The sequence below is a fragment of the Rhinolophus ferrumequinum genome, chromosome 3, assembly GCF_004115265.2.
Source record: "Rhinolophus ferrumequinum isolate MPI-CBG mRhiFer1 chromosome 3, mRhiFer1_v1.p, whole genome shotgun sequence".
In the NCBI taxonomy this organism is placed as follows: domain Eukaryota; kingdom Metazoa; phylum Chordata; class Mammalia; order Chiroptera; family Rhinolophidae; genus Rhinolophus; species Rhinolophus ferrumequinum.
Window position 1 is genome coordinate 7,454,716 of NC_046286.1, and position 26,814 is coordinate 7,481,529.

The window sequence follows — 26,814 nt, forward strand, 5'->3', positions numbered from 1 at the left end:
CCCATCAAGTGGTCTTACGAAATTGCTGCCCACATCAGTCCATGAGGTGGCTACTGCTGTGGGACAGAGGGACATGGTGTCTGTCACTCAAGGATTTCAGGCTTCTCGACAATGAGCTGAGAGTTCAGAGGTGAGACCTGGGCTGGCGATACAAAAAGACATATAGATGGTCATTGGGGTCATAAGAGAGAGTAAAATCCCCTAGGGGGAATAGGCTAAAGGGAAAATTACCCAAGACAACCTTACTGACATTCAGAAGGAGAAGCCTGCAGAGGCTAAGAAAGGGTAGGAGCAAGAGGGAGGAGAAATAATTGGTGCTATATCTCAGAGGGCAAATGTGATAGTTCATTTTAGGTCAACTTGATGGCCACAAGGTGCCCCGATACTTGGTCAGACATTACTGTGGAAGTGTCTGTGAGGGTGTTTCTGGAGGAGATTACATCTGCACCAGTGGACTGAGTAAAGCAGATGGCCCTCCCCAATGTGGGCAGGCTCCATCCAATCAGCTGAAGACCCTCTAGTCATTCAAAGGCAATTTCCCCCTGCCTGACTTCCTTGAGCTGGGACATCATTTTTTTCCTGCTTTCAGATTCAGACTAAAACACCAGCTTTTTGGGGGTCTCTAGCCTGTAGACCTTCATGGAACTATACCATCAGCTCTCCCAGTGTCTCCAGCTTGCTGACTGCAGGTCTTGGGTCTTGTCAGGCACTAAAATCCTGTGAGCCAATTCTTTATTATATGTCTGTCTGTCTAATCTATCAATCTATCTAATCTATCATCTGTCTGCCATCATCTGTCTACCTACCTTTGTTGGTTCTGTCTTTCTGGAGAGCCCTAATACAGCAAGGCAATATTTCAAGTATTAGGTAGTGGTTTGACTGGGACAAAGGTTGCTGTTTGGTTAAGACAAGAACTAAAAATATCAGTGGGTTTAGTAGCCAGGAGGTCATCAGAAGAGCAGGTTTAGTGGCATAGTGGGGGCAAAGCAACCATTTGTCCTGCATTAAGAAGTGAGTGAGAAATATGGACTTGTTATATTTCAGGAGGGGAGAGGAAGGGATATAAATGGAGAGGAGATTTGAAAATACGGTAGAGGGAAGTTGAGGGATTTTTCTACTGATGGTTTCTATTTATTTTATGAAATTGGAAAGGTTCTACTCATGAAAGTGAAGTGAGAGAAAATTGTTGGGGTCAGAAGTTGGAAGAAGGTTCTCTGCTACTGCAGAGAACAGGAGAGAGGTCATTAGGGAAACACAGAGGATTGCTGAAACACAGAGGGCTGCTTGGGGGCGTGGATGACTTGTGGCACCAGTAGGCACTGTTGTGTGGTTTTCCCTGGCAGAGCTCAGCTCCCTGTGTGTGGAGAGAATGGAGTTGGATGGATCCAGGGTGGGATTTGGGTAAGGGGGTGCCATGGGGATGAAGAGGGATGGAAGTGATTCCAGGCTGGGCAGGGTGGAAAATGAAGACAGGAAGCAGGTGATAAATAGAAAGTAGATGAGTCCAGGACCTGGAGGGAGTAACTGCAGGGTCAAAGGAGAGAGGTGCAAGTCAGAGAATTGTTGCGTATGTTTAGTATTTAAAGACTGGAACAGTTCTACAACCAAACATGGATATGCCCTCATCTTCATCCTCATCCCAAAATAAAATGATGGGCTTTGCCCCATGAGCACTGTACTTAATGAAAATAATCTTGGATGTTCTTCTTACATATATATGTTGAATTCATATATGTATGAATGCACTGCTCTTATGGATATTCTTTTTATGGGTATATTAATTCAAAATAAGAAAATATTATTCAATAATATATAGATCAGAACTCTTTCTTTCTGAGAATATATTCTTAATACATACCTCTTAATCTCTCATTCTTTCTCCCCTTAGTCTCCAGCTGCAACAGTAGGAACAAATTAAGCATTATTTTAAAATGTTGTTACAAAAATCTTCTTTGGTTCCTGTCTTTTTCCTGCAACTGTCCACTTACATTTATCCTTCTTTTTGACTATCCAGCACCTGAACTACCTTCTTATTTTTAACTAGTCCCCTTCCTTATGAAGCAAAGCCCACCTCCCATCAAAGAAGCTGAAAATACCAGATATTCGTTTCCCACAATCCCTTGCCACTAGAGCTGTGTACATGACAAGGATCCATTAATTAGACACACTCAAGCTGTGAACTAGAAGTGTGATGCAAAGGAGTCAGGAGCGGCAGAATAATGGCTCTGTGAGGACGGTGGCTGATGAGTCCAGTTTTCAGAGGAAGTCGTGGCAGCGGTACTCACAGCATTGTCCATGGTCAAGGGTATTTGCCATGAAAGCTTTGGTGTGTGTGCCCAGGTGCCAGGGCAGTGGTGACTTCACCACACTTGTTCTATAGTACAATTTGGAGTACAATTATTCCTGGCCATATAGCTTCCAAATCTTTTTCTTATATGTCCTGTTAATCCTTTCAGTATATTCCTTTTCTAATTAACGTATCCAGCATCCATTTCTGTTGCATACACCCAAGTCAGCAGGCTGATAAAAGCTGGTTCAGCTTTGCCTCAGTTCTGTGAGTTAGCCTTCCCAAACTTTTTCTTTTGGTTTGAGTTAGCAGCATCAGGTTCCATTGCTTGTATAGGAAGCAAATATGATGAAAAGAATATAAACTTCAAATCTACCTTTTACTTACTCTGTGAACTTCAGCCAGTTATTCAACCTCTGTGAGCTTCAGTTACCTCCTCTAACAGATAAGAGAGCACTTCCCACTCTGACCTGCTCAAGTTATAGAGTCTGGCTGACCCCCTCAAAGGTCTCAGCTGAGTAATGAGGGACAGGTTGAACTTCTGACTGATGATCCCACCAAAGATTCTCTCTTAAGTTTGTAACATTCTAAAGTAAAGGGGTTTATCACCTCTTCTCTTCCCCCCGTTCTCTTCCTTTCACAAACTCTGGGTGAGACTGTGACAGTGGATGTTCCAGAAGCTAAAGGAGGTGAGAGACAACAGAGAATGAAAGGAACTCCCTAAAAGCTCGGAGAAGAGAGATTAGCACATCCTCAACCTCACCTTCTTGAAGATAACCCGTCTTACAAGGAGCTTCCTCAGAGCATACGTACCCCACACCTTGGAAGCCAAGACCTGGGACAGGGTGCAGGAATGCTCAGGCCTTCCTCCTCCTTCTCAAAATCTTTCAGTAGTTCTCTAAATAAGCCCATGATCTTTGTTCTTTCCCTCTCCAATCTATTTTCCACACCTTATCCCAAGGTGGCTTTCTGAAGTATGCATGAGATTATGTCTCAGCCTCCTATGTATTAGCTTGAGTTATGGGCAAATGATTTAAAATTTCCACAGGCTGACCCTGTGGCTCTGGCGTTTGGAGCTCCGTGCTCCTAACGCCGAAGGCTGCTGGTTCGATTCCCACATGGGCCAGTGGGCTCTCAACCACAAGGTTGCCGGTTCGATTCCTCAACTCCCGCAAAGGATGGTGGGCTGTGCCCCCTGCAACTGACAACGGCAACTGGACCTGGAGCTTAACTGCGCCCTCCACAACCAAGATTGAAAGGACAACAACTTGACTTGGAAAAAGTCCTGGAAATACACACTGTTCCCCAATAAAGTCCTGTTCCCCTTCCCCAGTAAGAAAAAAAAAAATCTTTAAAAAAAAAAATTCCAAACCTCAGTTTTCTCATCTGTAAAATGGGGATGATAATACCTACCTCATGGAGGTTGTGAAGATTAAATGAAACTGTAGCATAGTGCTTGGCACATGGCAAGAGCTCACCGAGTGTTAGATATTGCTATTGTCACCATATTGCTATTGCAGAGAACTTAGATGTCCGTGTTGCAAAATAACCATGTAGTCTAGTGGTCATGAGCTTTGGCTGGGGAGTCAGACACACCTGGGTTTAAATACCAGCTCTACCTTTATTATACATATGAGCTTGGTCAAGTTGACTAATCGATTTTCTGATTTCCTTTCCATAAAAAGAAGATATTAAAATCTTCCCTCCCAGGGTTTTGTTAGGGTGAAAGGAGATAATGTATGTACATCAACTTAGGTTAGACTAACACAGGGCCCTAAAGAAACCATTTTTCCCCCACATGAAAGAAGCTGGAGCCTGCCTGGTGGCTCAGGTGGTTGGAGCGCCATGCTCCTAAACGCTGAGGTCACCGGTTCGATTCCCATATGGGCCAGTGAGCTGTGCCCTCTACAGTTAAGATTATAAACAAAAGCTCTCCCTGGAGCTGGGCTGCCGTGAGCAGCCGGACATTGGCATGAGCTGCTGTGTCCCACCATGGGCTACCGTGTGCAGCCATGAGCAGCCAGTGGCCAGCATGAGTGGCTGGCAGCCAGTGTGAGTGGCCAGCAGCTGGTGAGAACTGCCGTGAGTTGCTCTGAGCGGCGACCGACTGCCTCAGTCGGGGGGAGTGCAAGGCTCATAATACCAGCATGGGCCAGGGAGCTGTGTCCTATACAACTAGGCTGAGAAGACAATGGCTTGAACTGGAATGGGGGGAGGTGCAGAAAAAGGGGAAGAAAAAAGAAGAAGCTGAAGGGAGGCTCTATTATTATTAAGGACTCAGACTGTTTCTTTCTCTTTCACCATCCTTAGTGGTTGCTTGATAATCCAAGACAGCAACTACCTGGGAAGTTTTAAGACTTTCCAGTAGTTCAGTCCAACAACTTCTACTTATGCTTCATTGGCCAGGACATAGTATATGGTAACACCTAGCTGCAAGGGAGGCTGGAATTGTAGTTTTTCAGTTAGACAAATTGCCACCCATAGTGAAATAAAGTTCATCAAATAAGTGAGGCTTCTGCCAACAGCTACATGAGTGAGTTTGGAAGTGGATCTTCCAGCCCAGTCAAACCTTTAGATGGCTATGGTCCTGGCCAACTGCTTGACTTCAACCTCATGAGAAATCCTGAGCCAGTACCAGTGCCATAAGCTGCCTCCAGATTCTTGACCCTCAAAAATTGTGTGAGATAATAGGCGTTGTTTTAAACTACAAAGCTTGGGGGTGATTTGTTATGCAACAATAGATAATACAGTAGGCAACAAACTCCAGTAATATTAGTATATGTGACTTTGTCACTAACAGTAACCATAGCTATTTTCATATCACATTAAAGTTGCTGTAGGTATTTCAAAATATTATTTCTATTCAAAATTACTTAAAATTACAGTATTGTTAGATCTACAGCTAGATAATACATGATTATAGTCTTCCATGTGCTTAACCTTTGTGTGATGTAGCTGGCCAGCCATTGGAAAACTCTGCACCTAGTAATTGATGTTTTTCTCACATTGATAACTCAGATATCTTTGTTGTTTTCCAAGAATTTCTATCAAAAATTGTTTGTTGATCAAACAAACACAGATGTGAGTTGTTTCCATTGTTGGTTCATTTTACAAATCAACAGTTCAAATGAGAATTCTTAACTCTCAATAAGGCAGCTTGAGCTTTTGCAACATGAACAAGTGTGCAGTCTAGAAGTGTGGGCTAGACAGTTTCAAGCATACCTAATGGTTAGGTAACTGTTACAGGATATTATTTACGGTAACTTATTATTTCTCACACATGATACAGGTTTATTTCTCACACATGATAGTGTTACAAGTTATGTGAGTAGTGAGCGTCTTTTCTTTTACTTTTCCCCTTAATCTTCCTCTTTGTATGTTGTCTGTGTTTGGAAGTAAAGGCATGAACACTCAATAGGTTGTACAGGTGGCATTTGTGTGTTATTTTTCCTTGGAAAATAATGAGTATTTAAAATAAGAAAACTGGAGATCCAAAATAGTGGAGTAGATGAACACTGTGCTTGCCTCCTCCTGTGACCACATTAAAAGTACAACTAAATTATAGAACAATCAACCTGGAGAACTATCTGAAGTTTAGCTGAACAGAAGTCCTATAACTAAGGATATAAAGAAGAAGCCACATTGGGACTGGGAGGAGGGGTGGAGATGCAAAGCAGGCCAGCCCCACACCTTCTGTGGGGGCTGAGAATCAGGAGGGATATCTTGACCATGGAGGTTCCCCTTGGAGGAGGGAGGAACCCCAACCCCACACTGGGCTCACCAACCTGGAGTATTGTTGCTGGGAAGAGGAGCCTCCACAACATCTGGCTGGGGATTCTGATCATCTGGGTGAGACTGAAGGCTGCAGGAAACCCAGACATCCTTAAAGGGCCCACACACAGACTCAGTCACTCACAGGCACTCACCCTGGGCTCTGGCGGGGGAATAGTGACTCGAGAGGCATCAGGACATACAGGGAGAGACTGAGTTGTATAGCTCAGGGTGAGGACTAGAAGGACAATCACCATTTTCCCTATGTAGAATCCTCCCATGCAGCCTGCAGGTGGACACCGTCTTTCCTGTGTTGTGCCCTCGCGCACATGGCCAAATCTGAATCTGCATTGGCCTGGTGAACTCTGCTCACCCCACCCTGGTGACTCCCTGAGACCCTACCCCTCCCAACTCGTTCAATGCCCAAGACAATTTCTCGTCAAGCAGCCAGCCCCGCCCACATTGCTCTATTTTTTGGACAACTCTCAGGGGTCCCCAGGCCCCAAGAAGGTGGTGGCTGACTTCAGTGTGCTCTGAGACTTTTGCTGAGTAGCTCCAGGCTCAGCACTGGCACCAAACCAGAATCTACATTAACCTGGTGAACACCAGTCATCCCATCCTCGTGACTCCCTGAGACCCTGCCTCATCCAACTCACAAACTGCATGGAGCTCTATCAGTGGCTGAGTCTTACAGGAGCCAGAAGGTGGCAGCAGGCCTCAGGTTGCCCTAGGCTTTGGGCTGAGCTACTCCAGGCCCAGTACTGGTGGCAGCCACCCTCGGTTCACAATGTGGCCTCTCCCACATGCCTCCAGATCCAGCACAAGCAGCAACCAACCATGGATCACTTTGTAGCTCCTACCAGGTAGACCCCAGCCAGTCATAGGCAGTGGCTGACCTGGGCCTACACCAGAGACTTCCCAAAAGGCCCCAGAATCAACATACCTGGAGGTTGGCTTCAGACCATAGCAGAGCACCACCCAGTTAGCCCCACAAATGGCACACCCAAAGGGAGATCTCAGCAGGCACCAGAACCCACTGGGGTGAGTCCCACTTCAGGGGGTTAGCTGCCCCCACCTCAACAGTAGCCCATAAGCTGTGGACATGGCCAAACATGGCATAAAAAACAACATATGAACCATAAAGAAAGTCAGAAATGAAGAATACAATAACCGAAATGAATGTAGTAGAAGGTATCACCAGCAGACTAGATGAAGCAGAGGACCAAATCAGTGATTTGGAAGACAAGGTAGCAGAAAACACCCAGTCAGAACAGCAAAAAGAAAAAAAGAATCCAAATAAAATGAGAATAGTTTAAGAGACCTCTGGGATAACATCAAGTGTAACAACATTCACATCATAGGGGTACCAGAAGGAAAAGAGAAAGAAAGTGATTGAGAATCTATTTGATAAATAATGACTGAAAACTTTCCTAACTTGGTGAAGGAAATAGACATACTAGCCCAGAAAGTGCAGAGTCCCAAACAAAATGAACCCAAACAGGCCTACACCAAGACACATTATAATTCAAATGGCAAAGGTTAAAGACAGAGAGAATCCTAAAAGCAGCAAGACAACTAATTACTCACAAGGGAGTTCCCATATGATTGTCAGCTGATTTCTCAACAGAAAGTTTGCAAGCAAGAAGGGATTGGCACAAAATATTCAGTCATGAAAAGCAAGGATCTACAACCAAAACAGCATGATATTTGCATAAAAACACATATCAATGGAACAGAATAAAGGGCCTAGAATTAAACCCATGCCTATATGGTCATGTAATCCATGACAAAGGAAGCAAAGCTATACATTGGGGGTAAAGACAGGTGATTTAATAAATGGTGCTGGAAAAACTGGGCAGATACATGCAAAAAAAAGAAAGAAAGAAACTGAACCATCTTCTTACACAATATACAAGAATAAACTCTAAATGGATTGAAGACTTAAATGTAACCTGAAACCATAAAAGCCATAGAAGAAAAAATAGGCAGTAAACTCTCAGACATTACCTTTAGTAAAACTTTTACTGATATATTTCCTGAGGTAAGGGAAACAAAAGAAAAAATAAATGAGACTACATCAAATTAAAAAGGTTTTGCACAGTGAAAGAAATCATCAAAAAAAAAAAAACCTGGAAAGGCATTCTACTGAATGGGAGAAGATATTCACCAATGATACACATGGTAAGTGGTTACTATCCAAAATTTATAAAAACTAATACAACTCAACACCAAAAAACCAAACAATCCGATTAACAGTGGGCAGAAGACCTGACTAGACATTTCTCTAAAGAGGACATACACATGGCCAATAGACATATGAAAAAATACTCTACATCCCCTAATCCTCAGAGAAATGCAAATTATAACTAAGATATCACGTTACATCTGTCAGAATGGCTGTCATCAGTAAATCAACAAACAACAAGTGTTGGCAAGGATGTGGAGAAAAGGGAACCCTTGTGCACTGTTGGTGGGATTGCAAATTGGTGTAGCCCCAATAGAAAACAGTATAGAGGTTCCTCAAAAAATTAAAAATAGAACTATATTTTGTGACCCAACAATTCCACTTCTGGGTATTTATATTAAAAAAAGTTCCAAAGCACTAATTCAAAAAGATATACGCACCCCAATATTCACTGCAGCACTATTTACAATAGCCCAGATATGGATACAACCAAAATGCCCATCAATAGATGACTGGGTAAAGATGAGGTGTTACATTTGAGTATATACAATGGGATCTTACTCGACCACAAAATGGAATGAAATCTTACCATTTGCAACAACATGGATGGACCTAGAGGTTATTATGCTAAGTGAAATAAGGCAGACTGAGAAAGACAAATACCATATGATCTCACTTATATGTGGAATCTAAAGAACAAAATAAACAACCAACCAAAACCTAAACAGACTCATAGAGAACAAACTAAACTGATGGTTACTAGATGGGAGGGAGGTTTGGGGGCTGGGTAAGAAAGTGAAGGGGTTAAGAAATACAAATTGATTGTTACAAAAGAATCACAAAATGTAAACTACAATATTGGGGATATAATCAGTAATAGTGTAAAAACTATTTATGGTGTCAGATGGGCACTAGACTTATCGGGAGGATCATAAATTATATAAATGTCTAACCACTATACTGTACACCTCAAGCTAATATAAAATAATATTGTGTGTCAACTATAATTTAAAAAACAGTCACGGTGATGTAACTGGACAGCATAGGGAATATAGTCAATAATATTGTAATAACTACGTAGTGTCAGGTGGGTAATAGATTTATTGGGGTTATCACTTTGTGAGGTATGTAAATGTCTAATCACCATGTTGTTTTGTACACCTGAATAGAAAGAGAAGGAGGAAGAGGAGAGATGAGGAGGAGGGAGAGGAGGAAGAGGATCTGTTATGACCCCATTTAACTTTAATTACCTCCTAAAAGCCCTATCTCCAAATAGAATCACACTGGGAGTTAGGGCTTCAACACATGGATTTTGTGGGGTACACAATTCAGTCCACAGGAAGCCCCAACAGTGAAATTTTCTTATCAGTTGTACTTTTCAAGTCTAGACTTTCTATTTCATTCTTTTAAAAAATAATTTATTTTTTTATTGATGTTCTCTCTTTGGTGAGACATTGTCTCACTTTCTTTTAATTGTTTAGATATAATTTCTATTAATTCTTTGAATATATTATAATTGCTGATATAAAACCATTGTCTACTAGGTTCAGCTTCTGGGCTTTGTCAGACCTTGTTTCTGTTGATTGCTTCCCCTAACCTAACCCCCTCCCCACCATGTACAGGACATATTTTATCATTTCTTTATGTGTTGAAAACTGAATGTTTCAAATCATGTGGAAATTGTGGATATAAGACACCTCCTCCCACCCCCGGAAACAGTGAAACAGTAGACAGAAATCAGCAAGGATATAAAAAAACTGAACTTATCAACCAAGTAGATCTGATTGACACATAGAACACTTCATGCAACAACAGCAGAATACACTTTTTTTCAAGTACAGTGTGTTTTTGTTGCTGTTTTTCAGTGATTTCCCTGAACTAATTCTGTCAAGTCTGCATTCTTTGTCATGGATGGCCACTGAAGTTTCTGCTTGGTTAGCTTAATGACCAGCTAATGAGTAGACAGATTTCCTTAAATGCCTTGAACCAATACATCTCCTAGCCTTTGTCAAGAGCTTGTGTATTAGGGCATCAATGCTCTGATAGGCAGTTTACAACTCTGCCTTTGTCTTGTACAGAGCCTCAAAGTCAGTCAGAGGTGAGAGATTAGGGCCTTCTCAGGTCTTTCCTGGGCATGTGCATAGCGCTGCACATCAGGCGGCCTTCTAAACACCTAGGAATATTCTGGGGATTTTCAGAGACCCCGCTTTGGGCAATGGATTCCCAGATATTTCTTAGGTTTTTATTAGCTCCAATTGATAAAGCTGCCTCAGGCAGCTGCAATGTTAAACAACTGCACTGATTATTTTTGACAATGCCTTTAATTTATTTATTTATTTATTTGAAGATTTTATTGGGGAAGGAGAACAGGACTTTATTGGGGAACAGTGTGTATTTCCAGGACTTTTCTAAGTCAAGTTGTTGTCCTTTCAATCTTAGTTGTTGAGGGTGCAGCTCACCTCCAGGTCCAGTTGCCGTTGTTAGTTGCAGGGGGCGCAGCCCACCATTCCTTGCAGGAGTCGAAGCAACCTTGTGGTTGAGAGCCCACAGAGCCATCTGGCCACCTGGGAGCTGAACGGCAGCTCATTGACTTCATTCTAGTTGCAGAGGGTGCAGCTCGCTGGCCCATGTGGGAGTTGAACTGGCAGCCCCGTTGCCCAGAGCTCATGCTCCAACCAACTGAGCCACTCGTCTGCCCCTGACAATGCCTTTTAAATAGCACTCTTTGCACAGAGTGACCTCTGAGTCAGGTAAAATAAAGACAAGCCCTGAAAATGGAGCTTTTCAGTTGAGCTTCCAGACAGGTCAAATAGTGACATTTCTTGGGGTAAGGGATCTCTAAGCCTGTTTTGTCCTCTATATTGGCTATTAATCTATGGGTTTTTACATCTACCATAGTTGCGTGGTTTTTGGTTTTCAAATCTACTATAGAACATGCAATAAGGAAATAGGATTGGGGCAAGTTAAATGCCACAAAGCTCATTGTTCTTACTGAGACTACTTTTCTTGAAGAAACACTCCTTGAATTGTTGCAAGTCTTTGGTTTATTTCCAGAGTTCTAAAAAGTTGATTTCGACAATTTTGCCTTTGTTTTCATTCCTTTTTATGGAGGATTGTATTTCAGAGGTCTTTACTCTGACATTTCAGAAGTTGGAATTCCTAAATCTTTTTTTAAGAGGTTGCTCTATGGATTACAATACAGGCATACCTCAGAGATTTTGTAGGTTTGGCTCCAGACCACAACAATAAAGTGAGTATCAGAATAAAGAGAGGCATAATATGTTTGCTGGTGGAGGGTCTTGCCTTCTCTTTGTAAAAAAAATGCAACATCTATGAAGACAATAAAGAGAAGTGCAATCAAATTAGGTATGCCCATATACACACTTAACTTTTCTCAGTCTATTTAGAATTAATATTTCACTACATTAAGTGGAATGTAGAAGCCTTAACACCTTATAGATTCTTTTGCCCTATTCCATTTGTTGTAGTTGTTGTGTATAGTACTTCTACATACATTGAAAATTCCATCAGACAATGTTATATTTTTTGCTTTCAACTGTCCTGCAAAATTTAAAAAACTTAAGAGGAGAAAAACAGTCTATTATATTTACTTAGATATTAACCATTTTTATTGTTCTTCTTTCATTCCTGACATTTCTGATGCCATTCTAATTGTTGTTTTCCCATATGGGATGCATAGTTTTTTTTCCAGCTGTTTTCAAGATATTTTCTTTGCCTTTAGCTTTCAGTGGTTTGGGTATTGTAGGTTTGGAAATATATTTCTTTGAGTTTTTCCTGTTTGGACATTGCTGAGTTTCTTGAATCAGTAAGTTTATGTCTTTTGCCAACTTTTGGAAGTTTTCAACCATTATTTCTTCAAATATTTCATCTGCATCAAATATTATTTTCTTTCTCTATTTCTTTTGAAAGTCTGATGACATGAGTGTTAGACCTTTAGGTATTTTCCCACAGGTCCTTGAAGCTCTGTTCAGTTTTTCTCCCTCAGTTTTATTCTTTGTTGTTCATATTTGATACTTTCCATTGATCCATCTTCAAGTTCAGTGACTCTCCCTCTGTCATGTCCATTCTGCTCTTACGCCCATCTAGTGAAGTTTTTGTTTCTGTAACGATATTTTTCAATTCTAAAATTCACATTTGGTTCTTTCTATATATTTTTTCTTTCGGTGATGATACTTACTATTTTTCTATTCATTTTAAGAGTCTTCACTCCTTCTTGAATCATGATTATAATGGCTGTTTTATTCTCATTTGTGGTTAAAAAAACAGATAACATAAAATTTACCATCTTAACCATTTTAAAGTGCATAGTTCAGTAGTGTTAACTATATTCATACTGTTGTATAACAGATCTTTAATTTTTCATCTTGCAAAACTGAAACTCTATGCCCATTGATCAATAACTCTCCATTTCCCCCTCCCTTGGTCCTTGGCAAATATAATTCAACTTTCTTTTTCAATGATTTTGACTACTATAGTTACCTTATATAAATGGAATGAGACAGTATTTGTCTTTTTTTAACTGGCTTATTTTACTTAGCATTATGTCTTCAAGGTTCATCCATGTTATAACATGTGACAGGACGGGAGTTCCTTCTTTTTAAAGGCTATATATGTGTGTGTGTGTATATATATATATATATACATATATATATATATATGCTTGTTTGTTTATATATGCATCCATTGATGAGTACTTGTGTTGCTTCTACCTCTTGGGTATTGTGAACAATGCTGTGCTGAACATGGGAGTGCAAATATCTCTTTGAGATCCTGCTTTCCATTCTTTTGGATATATACCCAGAAGTGAAATTGCTGGACCATATAGTAATTCTATTTTTGACTTTTTGAGGAATCTTTATATTGTTTTCTATAGTAGCTGCACCAGTTTACATTTCTACCAACAGTTCACCAGGGTTCCAATTTTCCTACACCCTCACCAACACTTGTTTTTCTTTTTTATAGTGGCCATCCTAAGGGTGTAAAGTAATACTCATTGTATTTTGGATTTGCATGTCTCTAATGATTTGTGATGTTGAGCATATGTCCATATGCCCATCTAAAAATTGGACTATTTAATTTTATTCTTGTTTTTGTTGCATAATAGCTGTTATCAAAACCTTTGTCTCTTGCAGGATACAGGGTTAATACACAAAAGCAATCACTTTCCTATATACCAGTAGTTAACAAGTGGAGTCTGAAATGAAAAACCATACTATTTACATTTGCGCTCACAAAAATGAAATATTTAGGTATAAATCTAACAAAATATGTACAAGATCTATATGAAAAAAAAGCTGTAAAATTCTCATGGTTGAAATCAAACAAGAAATAAATAAATGGAGAGACAGTCCATATTCATGGATAGGAAGACTCAATATTGTCAAGATGTCAGTTCTTCCCAGCTTCATCTATGGATTCAATGCAATACCAATCAACATCCCAGCAAGTTATTTTGTGGATATAGACAAAGTGATTCTAAAGTTGATATGGAGAGACAAAAGACCCAGAATAACCAGCACATTATTAAAGGAGAAGAACAAAGTTGGAGGATTGATACTAACCAACTTCAAGACTGACTATAAAGCTATAGTGATCAAGACAGTGTGGTATTGGCAAAATGATAGATAAATAGATCAGTGGAACAGAACAGAGAGCCCAGAAACAGACCCTCATAAATATAGTCAACTGATCTTTGACAAAGGAGCAAAGGCAATATAATGGAACAAAGATAGTCATTTCAACAAGTGATGCTGGAATAACATTAAAAAAATTAATCTAGACTCAAAATTTACACAAAATTTAACTCACCCTTCACAAAAATGGATAACAGGCCTAAATGTAAAACACAAAACTATAAATACACCAAATACAAGAAGATGCTTCATATCATCTGTCATCAGGGAAATGCAAATTAAAACAGCAGTGATATACCACTACACACTATTAGAATGGCCAAAATCCAGAAAACTGATGACAACAAATGCTGGGAGGATGTGGAGCAAAAGAAACTCTCTCATTCATTGCTGGTGGGAAAGCAAAATGGTATGGCCACTTTGGAAGATAGTTTAATGGTTTATTAAAAATACAATGCAGCAATTGTGCTCCTTGGTATTTACCCAGAAGAATTGAAAACTTATATCCACATAAAAATCTGCACATGGATGTTTATAGTAGCATTATTTATAACTGCCAAACTTGGAAACAACTAAGATGTCCTTCAGTAGGTGAATGGATAAATAAACTGTGGGACATCCAGACAGTGGAATATCATCCAACGCTAAAAAGAAATGAGCCATCAAGCCATGAAAAGACATGGAGGAACCATAAATGCATATTATTAAGTGAAAGAAGCCAACTTGAAAAGGATACCTACTGTATGATTCCAATTGTATGACATTCTGTAAAAGACAAAACTGTGGAGACAGGGTGGCCCGGTGGCTCAGGTGGTTGGATCACCATGCTCCTAATGCCAAGTTCGCCAGTTCGATTCCCACATGAGCCAGAGCTGCGCCTTCTACAGCTAAGATTGTGAACAATAGCTAGACCTGGAGCTGGGCTGCTGTGGGCTGCCGTGAACTGCTGTTGGCTGCTGTGGGCTGCTGTGGGCTGTTATGGGCTGCTGTGTGCTGAGGTGAATGGCTGGCAGCCAGCAAGAGCTGCTGTGAGCAGCCCTGAGAGGCCAACCAGCGACCGGCGACAGACTGCCTCAGCCAGGGGGAGTGCAAGGCTCATAATACCAGCATGGGCCAGGGAGCTGCATCCTACACAACTAGACTGAGAAACAACTGTTGAATCGGTTTTGGGAGGGAGGGGAAAAATGTATAAATCCTTTAAAAGAAACAACTGTGAAGACAGTAAAAAGATCAAGATCAGTGTTTGTTGGGAGTTGGGGGTGGAGAGGGGTGAATGGGCAGAATACAGGATTTTTAAGGCAGTGAAACTATTCTGTATGACACTAACAATGGTGGATACATGTCATTATACATTTATCCAAACCCATAGAATGTACAATAGCGAACTGATGTAAACTATGGACTATGAATGAGAATGATGTGTCTGTGTAGGTTCATCAGTTGTAACAAATGTCCCGCTCTGGGGGAGGCTGTTGATAATGAAGGAAGCTATGAACGTGGGAGGGCAGAGGGTATATGGGAAATCTCTGTACCTTCCCCTCCATTGTGTTATGAACAGTAAACTGCTCTAAAAAATAAAGTCTTAATAAAAACAAATAAAAATAACCATTTGTCTGATAATTTCAACATACGTATGTCCTCACAAGGTTACAGTCCCTTGATTTTCTTTTACCTTAAAAAAGGGATTAAGAAGTACATAATGGCAGTTATAAAATAGTCCCAGGGATGTAAAGTACAACTTAGGGAATATAGTGAATAATAATGTAATAACTACATATGGTGTCAGGTGAGTACTAGATTTCATAAGTTACGTAAATGTCTAACCACTATGCTGTACACCTAAAACTAATATAATGAATGTCAACTGTGATTTAAAAAGAAAAAAAGAAAAAAACATTGAACATTTCCTGGCTCTTTGTATATTGAATAATTTTGGCTTTTATCTGGACATTTTGAATATAACATTATGTGACTCAGGGTCTTGATTAAATCCTCTGAGGATGCTGATTTGTTGTTTGTCGGCTTTGTTTGTTTGTTTTAACAGGGAACTGACCCAGTTAGGTTCAAGCCACAAATTCCTCCTTACCTTCTGTGGGCTTTCGTTCTAATGGGCTCTGGGATTTGCTACCACTCTCACCTGTGGCTACCTGAAGACTGGGGTGAAAGTGAATCAGAGAAACAAAACAAAACAAAAACCAAAGAATCTTCCACACTTTCTCTGACCATAGAGATCTCTTTCGTGCTGCTGGGATGACAAATAGATGGTTTCTCTTGGAGCTTTCTATCTTTACCTGTGGCACAGTTTCAGGTTTCAAGCTGCCTTTCAGTCTGGTCTGGGAGATACCAGAGAGGGGAAATTTGGGAAAACCACCCCTGATTTGGTGGTTGTTTGATGTCTGGTTTCCTTCCCCAATAATCCTGCTACTATTTAATTACCAGAATTCTCACATAGGTGTTCCATGCATTCTGGCTAGGTTTTAAATTACATCCAGTGGTAGAAATGGGATGGAATGTGTTTTCTCCATTTTGCCAGTAACTGGAATCTTCTGATTTTCTTTTTATTACTGGATACTATATATATTTTTGGGTATAAGTCATTTGTCTTCTACTTATATATTTGGGTATAACTCATACATAAGATATATGTATTTTGAACGTTTTTCTCTCAGTGTGGCTTGTCTATTTAGTTTCTTAATGGTGTCTTTTGATGCACAGAAGCCTTTTATTTTATTTTTTTATTTTTATCAGTTAAAAAATTTTTAAAATATTTTTATTAAAACACAGCTAACGTGCAATAATATATTAGCTTCAGGCATACACCACAGTTATTCAACATTTATATACCTAAAGAAGTGATCACTATGATAAGTCCAGCAACCATCTGACATGGTACCACACTATCATCATATTATTGATTATATTTCCTATGCTGTACCTTACATCCCCATGACTTATTTGTTTTATAGCTGGAAATTTGAACCTCTTATTCCCCTTCACCTTTTCCCCCTTTTAATTTTTCAATTACGGTTGTCATTTAATATTATTTTATATTAATTTCAGGTGTACAGTATAGTGGTGACATATTTATATAATTTAAGAAGTGATCCCACTGACTAGTCTAGTACCCACCTGGCACTATACATAGTTATTACCATATTATTGACTATATTCCCTATGTGTTACTTTACTATTTTGTAACTGCCAATTTATACTTCTTAATCCCTTCAACATTTTGCCCTGCCCCCATGCCCCTCCCATCTATCATCCCGATAAATCTAGGACCCATCTGACACCATAGTTACTACAATATTATTGACTGTATTCTTTATGCTATACCCTACATCCCCATGACCACTGTGTAACAACCAGTTTGTACTTCTTGATCCCTTCCCCTTGATCATTCCTAACTCCCCTCCCATTTGGCAAACATCAAGCTGTTCTCTGTATCTATGAGTTTGTTTCTGTTTTGATTGTTTGTTTGTTTGTTTTGTTCTTTAGATTCCACTTGTAAGCAAAATCGCATTGCATCTGTCTTTCTCTGGCATACTCCATTCAACACTATACTTTCCAGGTCAATCCATGCTGCCGCAGATGGCAAGAACCCATTCCTTTTCATGGCCGAGCAATATTCCATTGTGTATATGTACCACCTCCTCTTTATCCATTCATCCATCCATGGACACCTAGGCTGCCTACACATCTTGGCCATTGTAAACAATGCTGTAATGAACACCTGGATGCACACACCCCCTGGAAGTAGTGTTTTTGGTTTCTTCAGAAAAATACCCTGAAGTAGATTACTGGGTTGTTCTTTGTTTCTTCTTATAGCTTTTATTTTGAAGTCTATTTTATCTGGTGTAAGTATTGCTACCCCAGCTTTTTTTTTTCCATTTTCATAAAATATCTTTTTCCCATCACTTTACTTTCAGTCTGTGTGTGCCTTTTGATCTGAAGTGAGTCTCGTTTTGGCAGCATATGTAAGGGTCTTGTTTTCTTATCCATTCAGCTACCTTATCTTTTGACTGGAGCACTTAATCCATTTACATTATTGAAAGTAATTATTGATAGATATGTAGTTGTTTCCCTTTTATTATTCATATTTTTAATCTCTTTTTTTATCTTAAAGAAGTCCCTCAAAGATTCCTTGTTTGGTGTTGATGAACTCCTCTAGCTTTTTCTTGTCTGGGAAGCTCTTTATTGATTCTAAATGATAGCTTTGCTGGGTAGAGTGATCCTAGTTGTATGTCCTTGCTTTTCATCACTTTGAATATTTCCTGCCAATCCCTTCTGGCCTGCAAAGTTTCTATTAAAAAATCAGCTGACAATCTTATGGAAGCTCCCTTGTAGGTAACTAACTGCTTTTCTCTTGCTGATTTTAAGATTCTTTCTTTGTATTTAAACTTTGGCATTTTAATTCTTATGTGTCTTGGTGTGGGCCTCTTTGAGTTCATCTTGTTTGGGACTCTCTGCACTTCCTGGGCTTATATATTTATTTCCTTCACCAGGATAGGGAAGTTTTCCATCAATATTTCTTGAAATAGGTTTTCAATTTTTTTTGCTCTCTCTTCTCATTTTGGTACCCCAATGATGTGCATGTTGGTTTGCTTGATGTTGTCCTGGAGGCCCCTTAAATTATCTTCATACTTTTAGTTTTTTTTTTTTTTCTGTTCTAATTGGGTGTTTTCTGCTACCTTATCTTTTAAATCACTGATTCGATCCTCTGCTTTATCTAATCTACTGTTGATTCTCTCTGATGTATTCTTCATTTCAGTTATTGTAGTCTTTATTTTTGACTGGTTCTTTTTTATGTTTTCTATCTCCATTTTTATATTCCCTATCTGTTTGTTGAAGTTCTCCTTGAGTTCATTGAGAATCTTTGTAACCAGTGCTTGGAACTCTGCATTTAGTAGATTGCTTGTCTCTATTTTGTTTAGTTCTTTCCTGGAGCTTTGTTCTATTCTTTTATTTGAGACATGCTTCTTTTGTCTCCCCATTTTGGCTGCCTCCCTGTGGTTGTTTCTATGTATTAGGTAGAGCTGCTATGCCTCCTGGTCTTAATAGAGTGGTCTTACAGAACAGGTGTGCTATTGCACTTAATGGCACAGTCTTCCTGGTCACCTGAGCCAGGTACTCCAGGTGTGTCCCTTGTGTGGGTTGTGTGTACTCTCCTGTTGTAGTTGAGTCTTGGTTGCTCTTTGCATGTCAATGGAAGGGATCGATCCTCAAGCTTATTGGTTGTGAGGCCTTGCTGTAACTTCAGTGGAGGAGCTGTTGTACAGAGGCTGACCCTATAGAGCAGGATTTGCTTTAACAGGGTTCTGGTGCCTTTTGGGTGTGTCATCCCTGGAGGCGGCTGGGTGATGCTCTGGCTGGCTTTGAAGCTGGCCACTGGGCATGCCAGCCCTGGGGCCTCCTGAGAGGGACCTCATAGTAGGCCAAATTCAGTCCAAGTTCAGCCCTGCCCAATGGCCACCTGGCACTAGCCACAAAGCAATCTGCAGATGGCCACCACTCTTGCTGGACTTGGAGGTGTCTCAAGTGGCTAAGCCGTGAACCAGGGCTGGCTGTGGCTAGTACTGGGCTTAGGGTTGCTCAGCCAGATGTACAGGACATGCTGAAGCCAAATGCCACTTGTTTGGGTTTTGTGAAACTTTGAGAGATTATAGGAATGTCCTCAGCATGAGCCAAGGCAGGCTGTTTATATGGAAAAGCCTGGAAGTGGCTAGGGTGTGTCTGAAAATTGTGTGGAGTCTCAGGGAATCAGGGCAATCAAACAGCATTAACTAGATTATGGAGACTCAGATATGACCACCTGCATCTGCACACTGGGAGTGGGGACGGCTCAACAAAGAAACAATAGCTTTCGCCAGCTCCTCAGTCTGGGAGAAAACTGCCTCCAGCCCTTGCTCTGAAGCCAGACAACTCAGTTCCTCCCCTTATGTCCCTGGCACCTTTCAAGCTGCTGCCCCAGTGCTGGAGCTCAGAGTGAGTGAGTTTGTCAGCAAGTATGTCCGTGTGTGTGTCTTTTAAGAGGAGTGCCTGGGACTGCAGCTGCCCAGCCTCACTCAGCCACATACTCTACTGGTTTTCACATCCAGAAGTTATGGGGGCTTCTCTTCCTGGCACTGGAACTATGGGCTGGGAAGCCTGGTGTGGCTCCTCCCAAGGGGACCTCTATAGCTGAGATATCCCTCCCAATATTTAATGGTCACACACGGATGTAGGACCAGCCTGTTCCATGTCTCTGGCCCTCTTATGAGTTTCTAGGTGGTTTTTCCTGTGTGTCCTTAGTGGTGGGGCTTTGGTTCATCTAAACTTCAGGTGATTCTCAATGATGGTTATTCTGTAGTTTAATTGTAGTTTTAATATGGTCATGATGGGAGGTAAGCACAGTGTTTACCTACTCTGCCATCTTGACTGGATCTCTATCAGTTTCAGAAGCTTTTTTTTTTTTTTTTTTTTTAAAGATTTTATTGGGGAAGGGGAACAGGACTTTATTGGGGAAAGTGTGTACTTCCAGGACTTTTTTATTTTTCCAAGTCAAGTTGTTGTCTTTTCAGTCTTAGTTGTGGAGGACGCAGCTCAGCTCCAGGTCCAGTTACCATTAAAGGGGGTGCAGCCCACCATCCCTTGCGGGAGTCAAACCAGCAACCTTGTGGTTGAGAGGACACACTCCAACCAACTGAGCCATCCGGGAGCTCAGCAGCAGCTCAGCTCAAGGTGCCATGTTCAATCTTTAGTTGCAGGGGGCGCTGCCCACCATCCCTTGCGGGACTTGAGGAATCGAACTGGCAACCTTGTGGTTGAGAGCCCAGTGGCCCATGTGGGAATCGAACTGGCAAGCCTTAGGAGTTAGGAGCATGGAGCTCCAATCGCCTGAGCCACCGGGCCAGCCCAGAAGCTTTTTGTTTTGACAAAGTCTATTTATCAATTTTTTTCTTCTGATTAATGCTCTCTGGTCCTATGTAAAAAAAAAAAAAAAATCTTTGTCTATTCCAATTCTGCAAAGATATTCTCCCATGTTCTCTCTTTTTTTACTTCTTTTTTTCCTGTTTTAGGGAGATATAATTTATATATAACATTGATATATAACATAACATAAAACTTTGGTCTTATGGAGAATGCACTAGAGGGATCATGACTGGAGAAAGGCACGATGGTTTGGAGATTATTGGAAAAATCCTGGTGAAAGATGGTGAGTGCATGGGTAGTGGCAATGGGGATGGACAAGAATGGATAGATTTGAGAAATAATTAGGAGGTAGACTCAGTGGAGTGTAAATTGGAGTATATGTTGGAAAAATGAAGGAGATGGCACCTCCTCAGATTTCTGTTTCTAACAGAAAGAATGATGGTGTCATTCACTGGAAAAAGAGTAAGCTTACGGGAGAACATAAGGTCAGATTTGAATTTTGGGTGTAAAGTGACTGAGGATATTCTGCAGACTTTTGGCCATATTGGCTTGAAAATTAGAAGGGTTTCGGATGGGAAGCCATATGGTAAGATACCAACGGCAGTATTCCTTTTTTCTTCCCGACCTTCGTGCAACGTCTGTTGAGGATATTACTATATGCTGGATGTTGGGAATACATCTGTGAACATGAAGACTGGGTTTCTGCCCTCAATGAGTTTACCATCTACCTCTTTAAACTTGTTCTTAATTTGTAAAATGAAGATAATAATGAGATTAAGTGAGATGAAGTGATGTAACGGCACCTGGCCCTTTTAATTTTTGTATTTGTTTTTCGACCCCAAAGCTGGAAGAGAAGGTACTTGTTATACATACTTTTGCTTTTGTATCCTTCCGGGACTGGCTCTTTCGCGCAGGCGCCTAGGACCGCCCGGGTTGGGGGGGTGGGGCGGGCCAGAAGCGGAGAGGTCTTCCCCGGGGTCGGGACCTGGATGGGTGGAGGGAGTCGGCCCGTGACGTCATCAAGCTGCGCTGCCCGTAGGCCGGGACCGGAGTGCGACGGCGCGGCCGGCGGACCCGGGCTGGCTTGGGAAACGAAACTGAGGGAGGAGCCGGCGGCTCTGGCAGCAGCAGGGCCAGGCCTGGTGGCGGCGGCAGCGGCGGCGGCAGCGGCGGCCTGACCCCCCCCTTTTCCGCTCCCTGGCAGCTTGCCCTCTCCCCTCAGTGTGAGTGCCGACGCGCGGCCCGGGGGGAGCGAGCGGGCGGGCGCGCGGGCTCACCATCCTCCCCTCCACCGCCGCCTCGGCCCCGCACCCCTAGCCGCTTCCTTGGCTTCTCTCTCCCTTCCTCCCTTCCCCCCACCCCCTGCTCCAGCTCCCCGGAGCCCGAGCTGCCGCTGACATAACGTCTCTGCGCATACATTCACACACTCACGTTATCTTCATGTGAAAAGACCCGTCCAGGCAGATGGGAGCTCATCTCTTCCCTCTGTGAATAAGGGTGGCACTGCGAAACCGAGGCCCAGGGAGCGAGTACTGGAGAGGGGATTTGAACCCCTTCCCTGGGAAAGCAGCAGGTAGACAGGCCTTCTGCCTTCTACTTAAGTTCCCTGCCGGAGCACATTTCTGTGGCCTGTGTAGGTCGCTTGAGCTGGGCACCAGTTAGCTGGGCGGCCTTCACCTCTAGGGCCTCAGTTTTTTCCAGTGAAAAATGAGACGGTTGGATTAGATGATTTGGAAGGCTCAGAGCTAAGGTGGTTTGGAGAGGAGCATCAGCAAGCATCTCCTGCCTTTCACACAACTGTGCCTTTTCTTGCATCCACCCCAACACTGTCCGTATTAAGTTTTCCGGGCTTCCAGTCGCCCCCACAGTCGCTAAGAACTAGAGGGGCCTTTTTGCTCTTGTTAGGGACCTTTGGCGGTGGGAGGTGGAGGGCATACTAAGACTGAGGTTTAAAGTGAAATGTGGCCCCACTTGGTCTTGCGTTCTGTTTGTTCAGCGACTTCTGTGCTTCCTACTGCCCCAGGAAGCCCCATCTGTGCCTGGAGGCTGCCTCCTTAGGAAGGATGAGATTATGCATTGGGTTGACTGGCTCATCCTTGAACTGGAGAGAAGTGAAACACGTGATTCAGGGTTTTGTGAGGTCGGCGGGATCAGTGGTATCTTTGGATTTTATTGCTCACTTGCTGCTGTGACTCTTACTATAAGCCTGTTCTTGTGCCCCCAAACCTCCCCTCCCCCAAGGATTGCAGTCCAGCCGGTCACCCACCTGTTTGTGCCAACGTTTTGAGTTCTTTCTCTTTTCTGAATCCTCTTATGGCCAATCAGTTGTGTATAAACCACACTGTATTCACTACTACTCTTGCTTGCTCTTTTCACTTGGACATTTCTTAAGATTACAGATCTCATAATTATTTGTTCCATCTCATTTTTTTTCCTCATGCTTACCTCTCATGTACCTACCCGTGGGCACAGCTGATGGTGACATGGTGCCTGCCTGTTTCCATTCTTTTTTTTTTTTTTTGTGGAGGTGGGTTCCTGTTCTTAAAATTACTGTTTTTGTACCTAAGCCCTATGCTGTGGTTACCTCCGGTCCCAGTAACTTTCCCACTCTTTGTTTCCTCCGTCCTAAGTCAACCTAAGTCAACCGCAGTTTCCATTCCTTACTGTGGTTAAAAACTTTCCCAATTCTTTGTTTTCAAACATCCTGAAGTCAACCAAAAACCAGCATTCATATCATATTATGTAATCTCTTAATTGTCCTGGTAAAATAATAACAGTGATGGAACAATCATTCTGGGATGGTCCCTTTTCCTTGGAAATATTGGTTAATATTCATTAGGTTGCATAATTTCCAGTGTACATTGTCACGCATAGCCAATGTGGCATCAAAAGTATGGGATAACAAGTACCCAAGGCCATTTCCCCCCTGTGGCTTGTGGAGTTAATCCATGACTTTTTGGATTCTGACACCAATGACCCAGAGGCATCTGGGTCTGTGAGTCCCACAGTTTCTAGTAAAACTAATAGCTATTTTTGAAAACCAGAGCTTGGCTAGCATCCTCATTGGACTTCATTTTGAGGAAGAGGCTATTCAAGTGCTGGCACTTTAAGTTGTTTGGAGTGGCCCAAACCCATCCCACTTACGATTTATACTTTGGAATCCCTGTGCTGATCCTAATGGCTCTGACATGGGCAGCTGATTGTCTGGGTTTATGGTTGATTGCAGTAACAATGAAGAGGAGAAATGATCCAGAATGCACTGCCCCTCTCAAGAAGCAGAAGAAAAGAGTTGCAGAGCTTGCCCTGAGCCTCAGCTCTACGTCTGACGATGAACCTCCCTCCTCTGTCAATCATGCAGCAAAAGGTATGCTTGCCTGTGTGCTCTGAGGCCGCTGGTCATCTGGTTATTTGAATCCCTGGAACTTGAATTGGGCAGAATACAGTCCATCGCCCCTTGAGGAAAATTAAGCAAATTCTATAGAGATAGGTTGGCTGTAGACTCTCTTACCTTCTGCCATTCTCCTAATAGGAGTGGGGAACTTGTTTTAAATAAAAACTGGAATTTTTATAGAAATGCCTTAATTCTGTTGCTGGTCCTTCAGTAGGTGGCACTCTTTTGCTGCCGTAAAGCAGGTGGAAGTACAGGCATACTTCGGAGATACTGCGAGTTTGGTTCCAGACCACTGCAATAAAGTGAGTCATAATCATTTTGCTGGTGGAGGGTCTTGCCTTCAATTTGTAAAAAAACATCTGTGAAGTGAAATAAAGTAAAGTGCAATGAAACCAGGTACGCCTGTAGTGGTGAGCATTGAGTGTTCTGTGCTTTTAATCGTTTTTAATGACCCTAAGGCTCTCTGCTGCAGTGATCTGGCCTAATTGCCCTCAGGTTTTTGCATTCTGTTTTCCCAGTTCCCTCAGCAGTTGTGATCAGAAACACCCAAATCAATTGGAACAGCCCTGTATTCACTGTTTACATTAAGCTCAAAGGATTTCACTGACCTGCTTGGAAGTAGCATTTTGCTTTGCCTGTTTTATGAGGTCCTGGACATTCACAGTTTCCACAAATGCTTTCTGTGAGAAATTATAAAGTGTTTAGGAGCTCGCCTCAAGTACCAGGCAATCAGAAAGGAACTCCATTTGTATTTACCTTGACTTGCCAGTTGTATTAATTTCCAAGGGCTTCTGTAACAAATTACCACAAACTGGGTGGGTAAAACAACAGAAATTTATTCTCCACAGTTCTGGAGGTTAGAAGTCTGAAATTAAGGTGTCAGCAGGGCCAAGCTCCCTCCTAAGGCTCTTGAAAAGAATCCTTTGTCGCCTCGTCTAGCGTCTGGTGGTGGCTGGCAGTCCTTGGTTTTCCTTGGCTTACGGCAGCATGACTCCTGTCTCTGCCTCTGCGGGTTTCTGTGTTCAAATTTCCCTCTTATAACGACATCGGTCATTGGATTAGGGCACATCATAATATAGTATGACCTCGTCTTAATTTGATTACACCTGAGATTTCCAGCTGTCACATTCCTAGGCACCGGGTGACATGACCTTTTGGGGGACACTTTTCACCCAATACACCAGCTATTCTGCCTTTTGGATCATCTGCTGGGTCACTGGTAAATTGGAATGAAATTTGGTAACAGATTGGTAACTGAATGGGTGTAAAGCATCCTGTGAGGATGGTAGAAAATACAGTTTATTCACAAGTGGTAGGCTAACTGAAGGGCAGCCTTACTCATCAGCTGTACTGAGAAGCTGGTCCAGAGAGGAGAAGCTTGGCAGATGGTACAGCTAATAAAGCATTTGTTGTGGCTTTGGTCCTGGCTGGGTAAGAGACTTTCTTATAACCTTGTGTGTGGAGATATGTATACCTTTAAAGTTGTCACAGTAAATCCCAGGGGAGGTGAGAAAAGCTATATGTAAGTAAGTTTACTAAGTGGGAGGGTAAAAACATCGGGTGCATTTGTTCTAGGACTGTTGAGGAAAGGGAGTTTTGGTTCTCACCTGAGATTTGAGCAGCTTGGGAAGGTCTCCTTTGGTAGGGCTCTGGGGTATTAGGAGAGGGGGCCTACAAGCTAAAAACGGAGAGTGTGTCTGGGGGAATAAAGGATGCTCAGGTGGTGGCAGGATCTACTTCCAAGTGAATCTTGGGGAAGATTTGCTCTCAAGTATCATCTTGAAGTACAGAGAGGATAACTCCTAGGTAGATGGAGGTCAGTGTGTGTGTGTGTGTGTGTGTGTGTGTGTGTGTGTATACACATACATATATGTATACGTCTATATATATGTATATAGACATATACATACATATACACATATACACACATATACATATACATATGCATATATATGTATGTGCGTATACACATATGTGCATATATGTGTATGTGTGTATATATATATATGTATATATATATACACACACAGTTAGGGACCTTGGACCTATCAAGGGAACCAGTCTGATTTAAATTTGAAGCTTTTAAAAATGTGATTGTGGGGGGGTGGCCAAATGGCTCAGTTGGTTAGAGCACGGTGCTCTTAACAATAAGGTTGCCTGTTCGATCCCCACATGGGCCACTGTGAGCTGCGCCCTCCACAACTAGACTGAAACAACTACTTGACTTAGAGCTGATGGGTCCTGGAAAAACACACTTAAATAAATAAAAAAGTTAAAAAAAAAAAAAAGTGGTTGTGAATTGAAATTCCCTGTCTCCCCCTCACAGACTCCCTTTAATTGCACCAAATAGCTTTAACCTTTTCTGGAAATAGCACTATATGACGCAGGATTGACTTGCTGTCTTGTGTACAGAATGGAAGTCTAGAGGTGTCCAGTACCTTGTATGTGTCTGGCAATAGGCCATTTGGTCCCTTTCGTTTGCAGAGAATGAGGCAGGAGGCTGAGGCAAGTACACATTGCTAGATTTCCCTGGGTCAACTTATTTTAGGAAGGAGCAGCTCTGCATTAACTCTGAAGGCGAGAGTCTGTGTCGTCATCAGCAAGGTTGCTTCCT

General features: G+C 41.9%; 1 protein-coding gene across 3 annotated transcripts in view; it reads left to right on the forward strand.

Moving 5' to 3' along the window:
* Nucleotides 1-21,846: 21,846 nt before the first annotated feature.
* CMTR1 (cap methyltransferase 1) overlaps nt 21,847-26,814 on the forward strand; it is a 45,201-nt gene continuing 40,233 nt past the window's right edge. For 2 of the 3 annotated variants that reach the window (XM_033102903.1, XM_033102901.1), the window contains exons 1-2: nt 21,847-22,032; nt 24,036-24,173. In XM_033102903.1, the coding sequence (XP_032958794.1) occupies nt 24,041-24,173 (133 nt within the window). In that variant the 5' untranslated portion in view covers nt 21,847-22,032; nt 24,036-24,040. Of the gene's footprint in view, nt 22,033-24,035; nt 24,174-26,814 lie in introns of those variants that run through there. The other variant, XM_033102902.1, reaches the window with a different exon arrangement.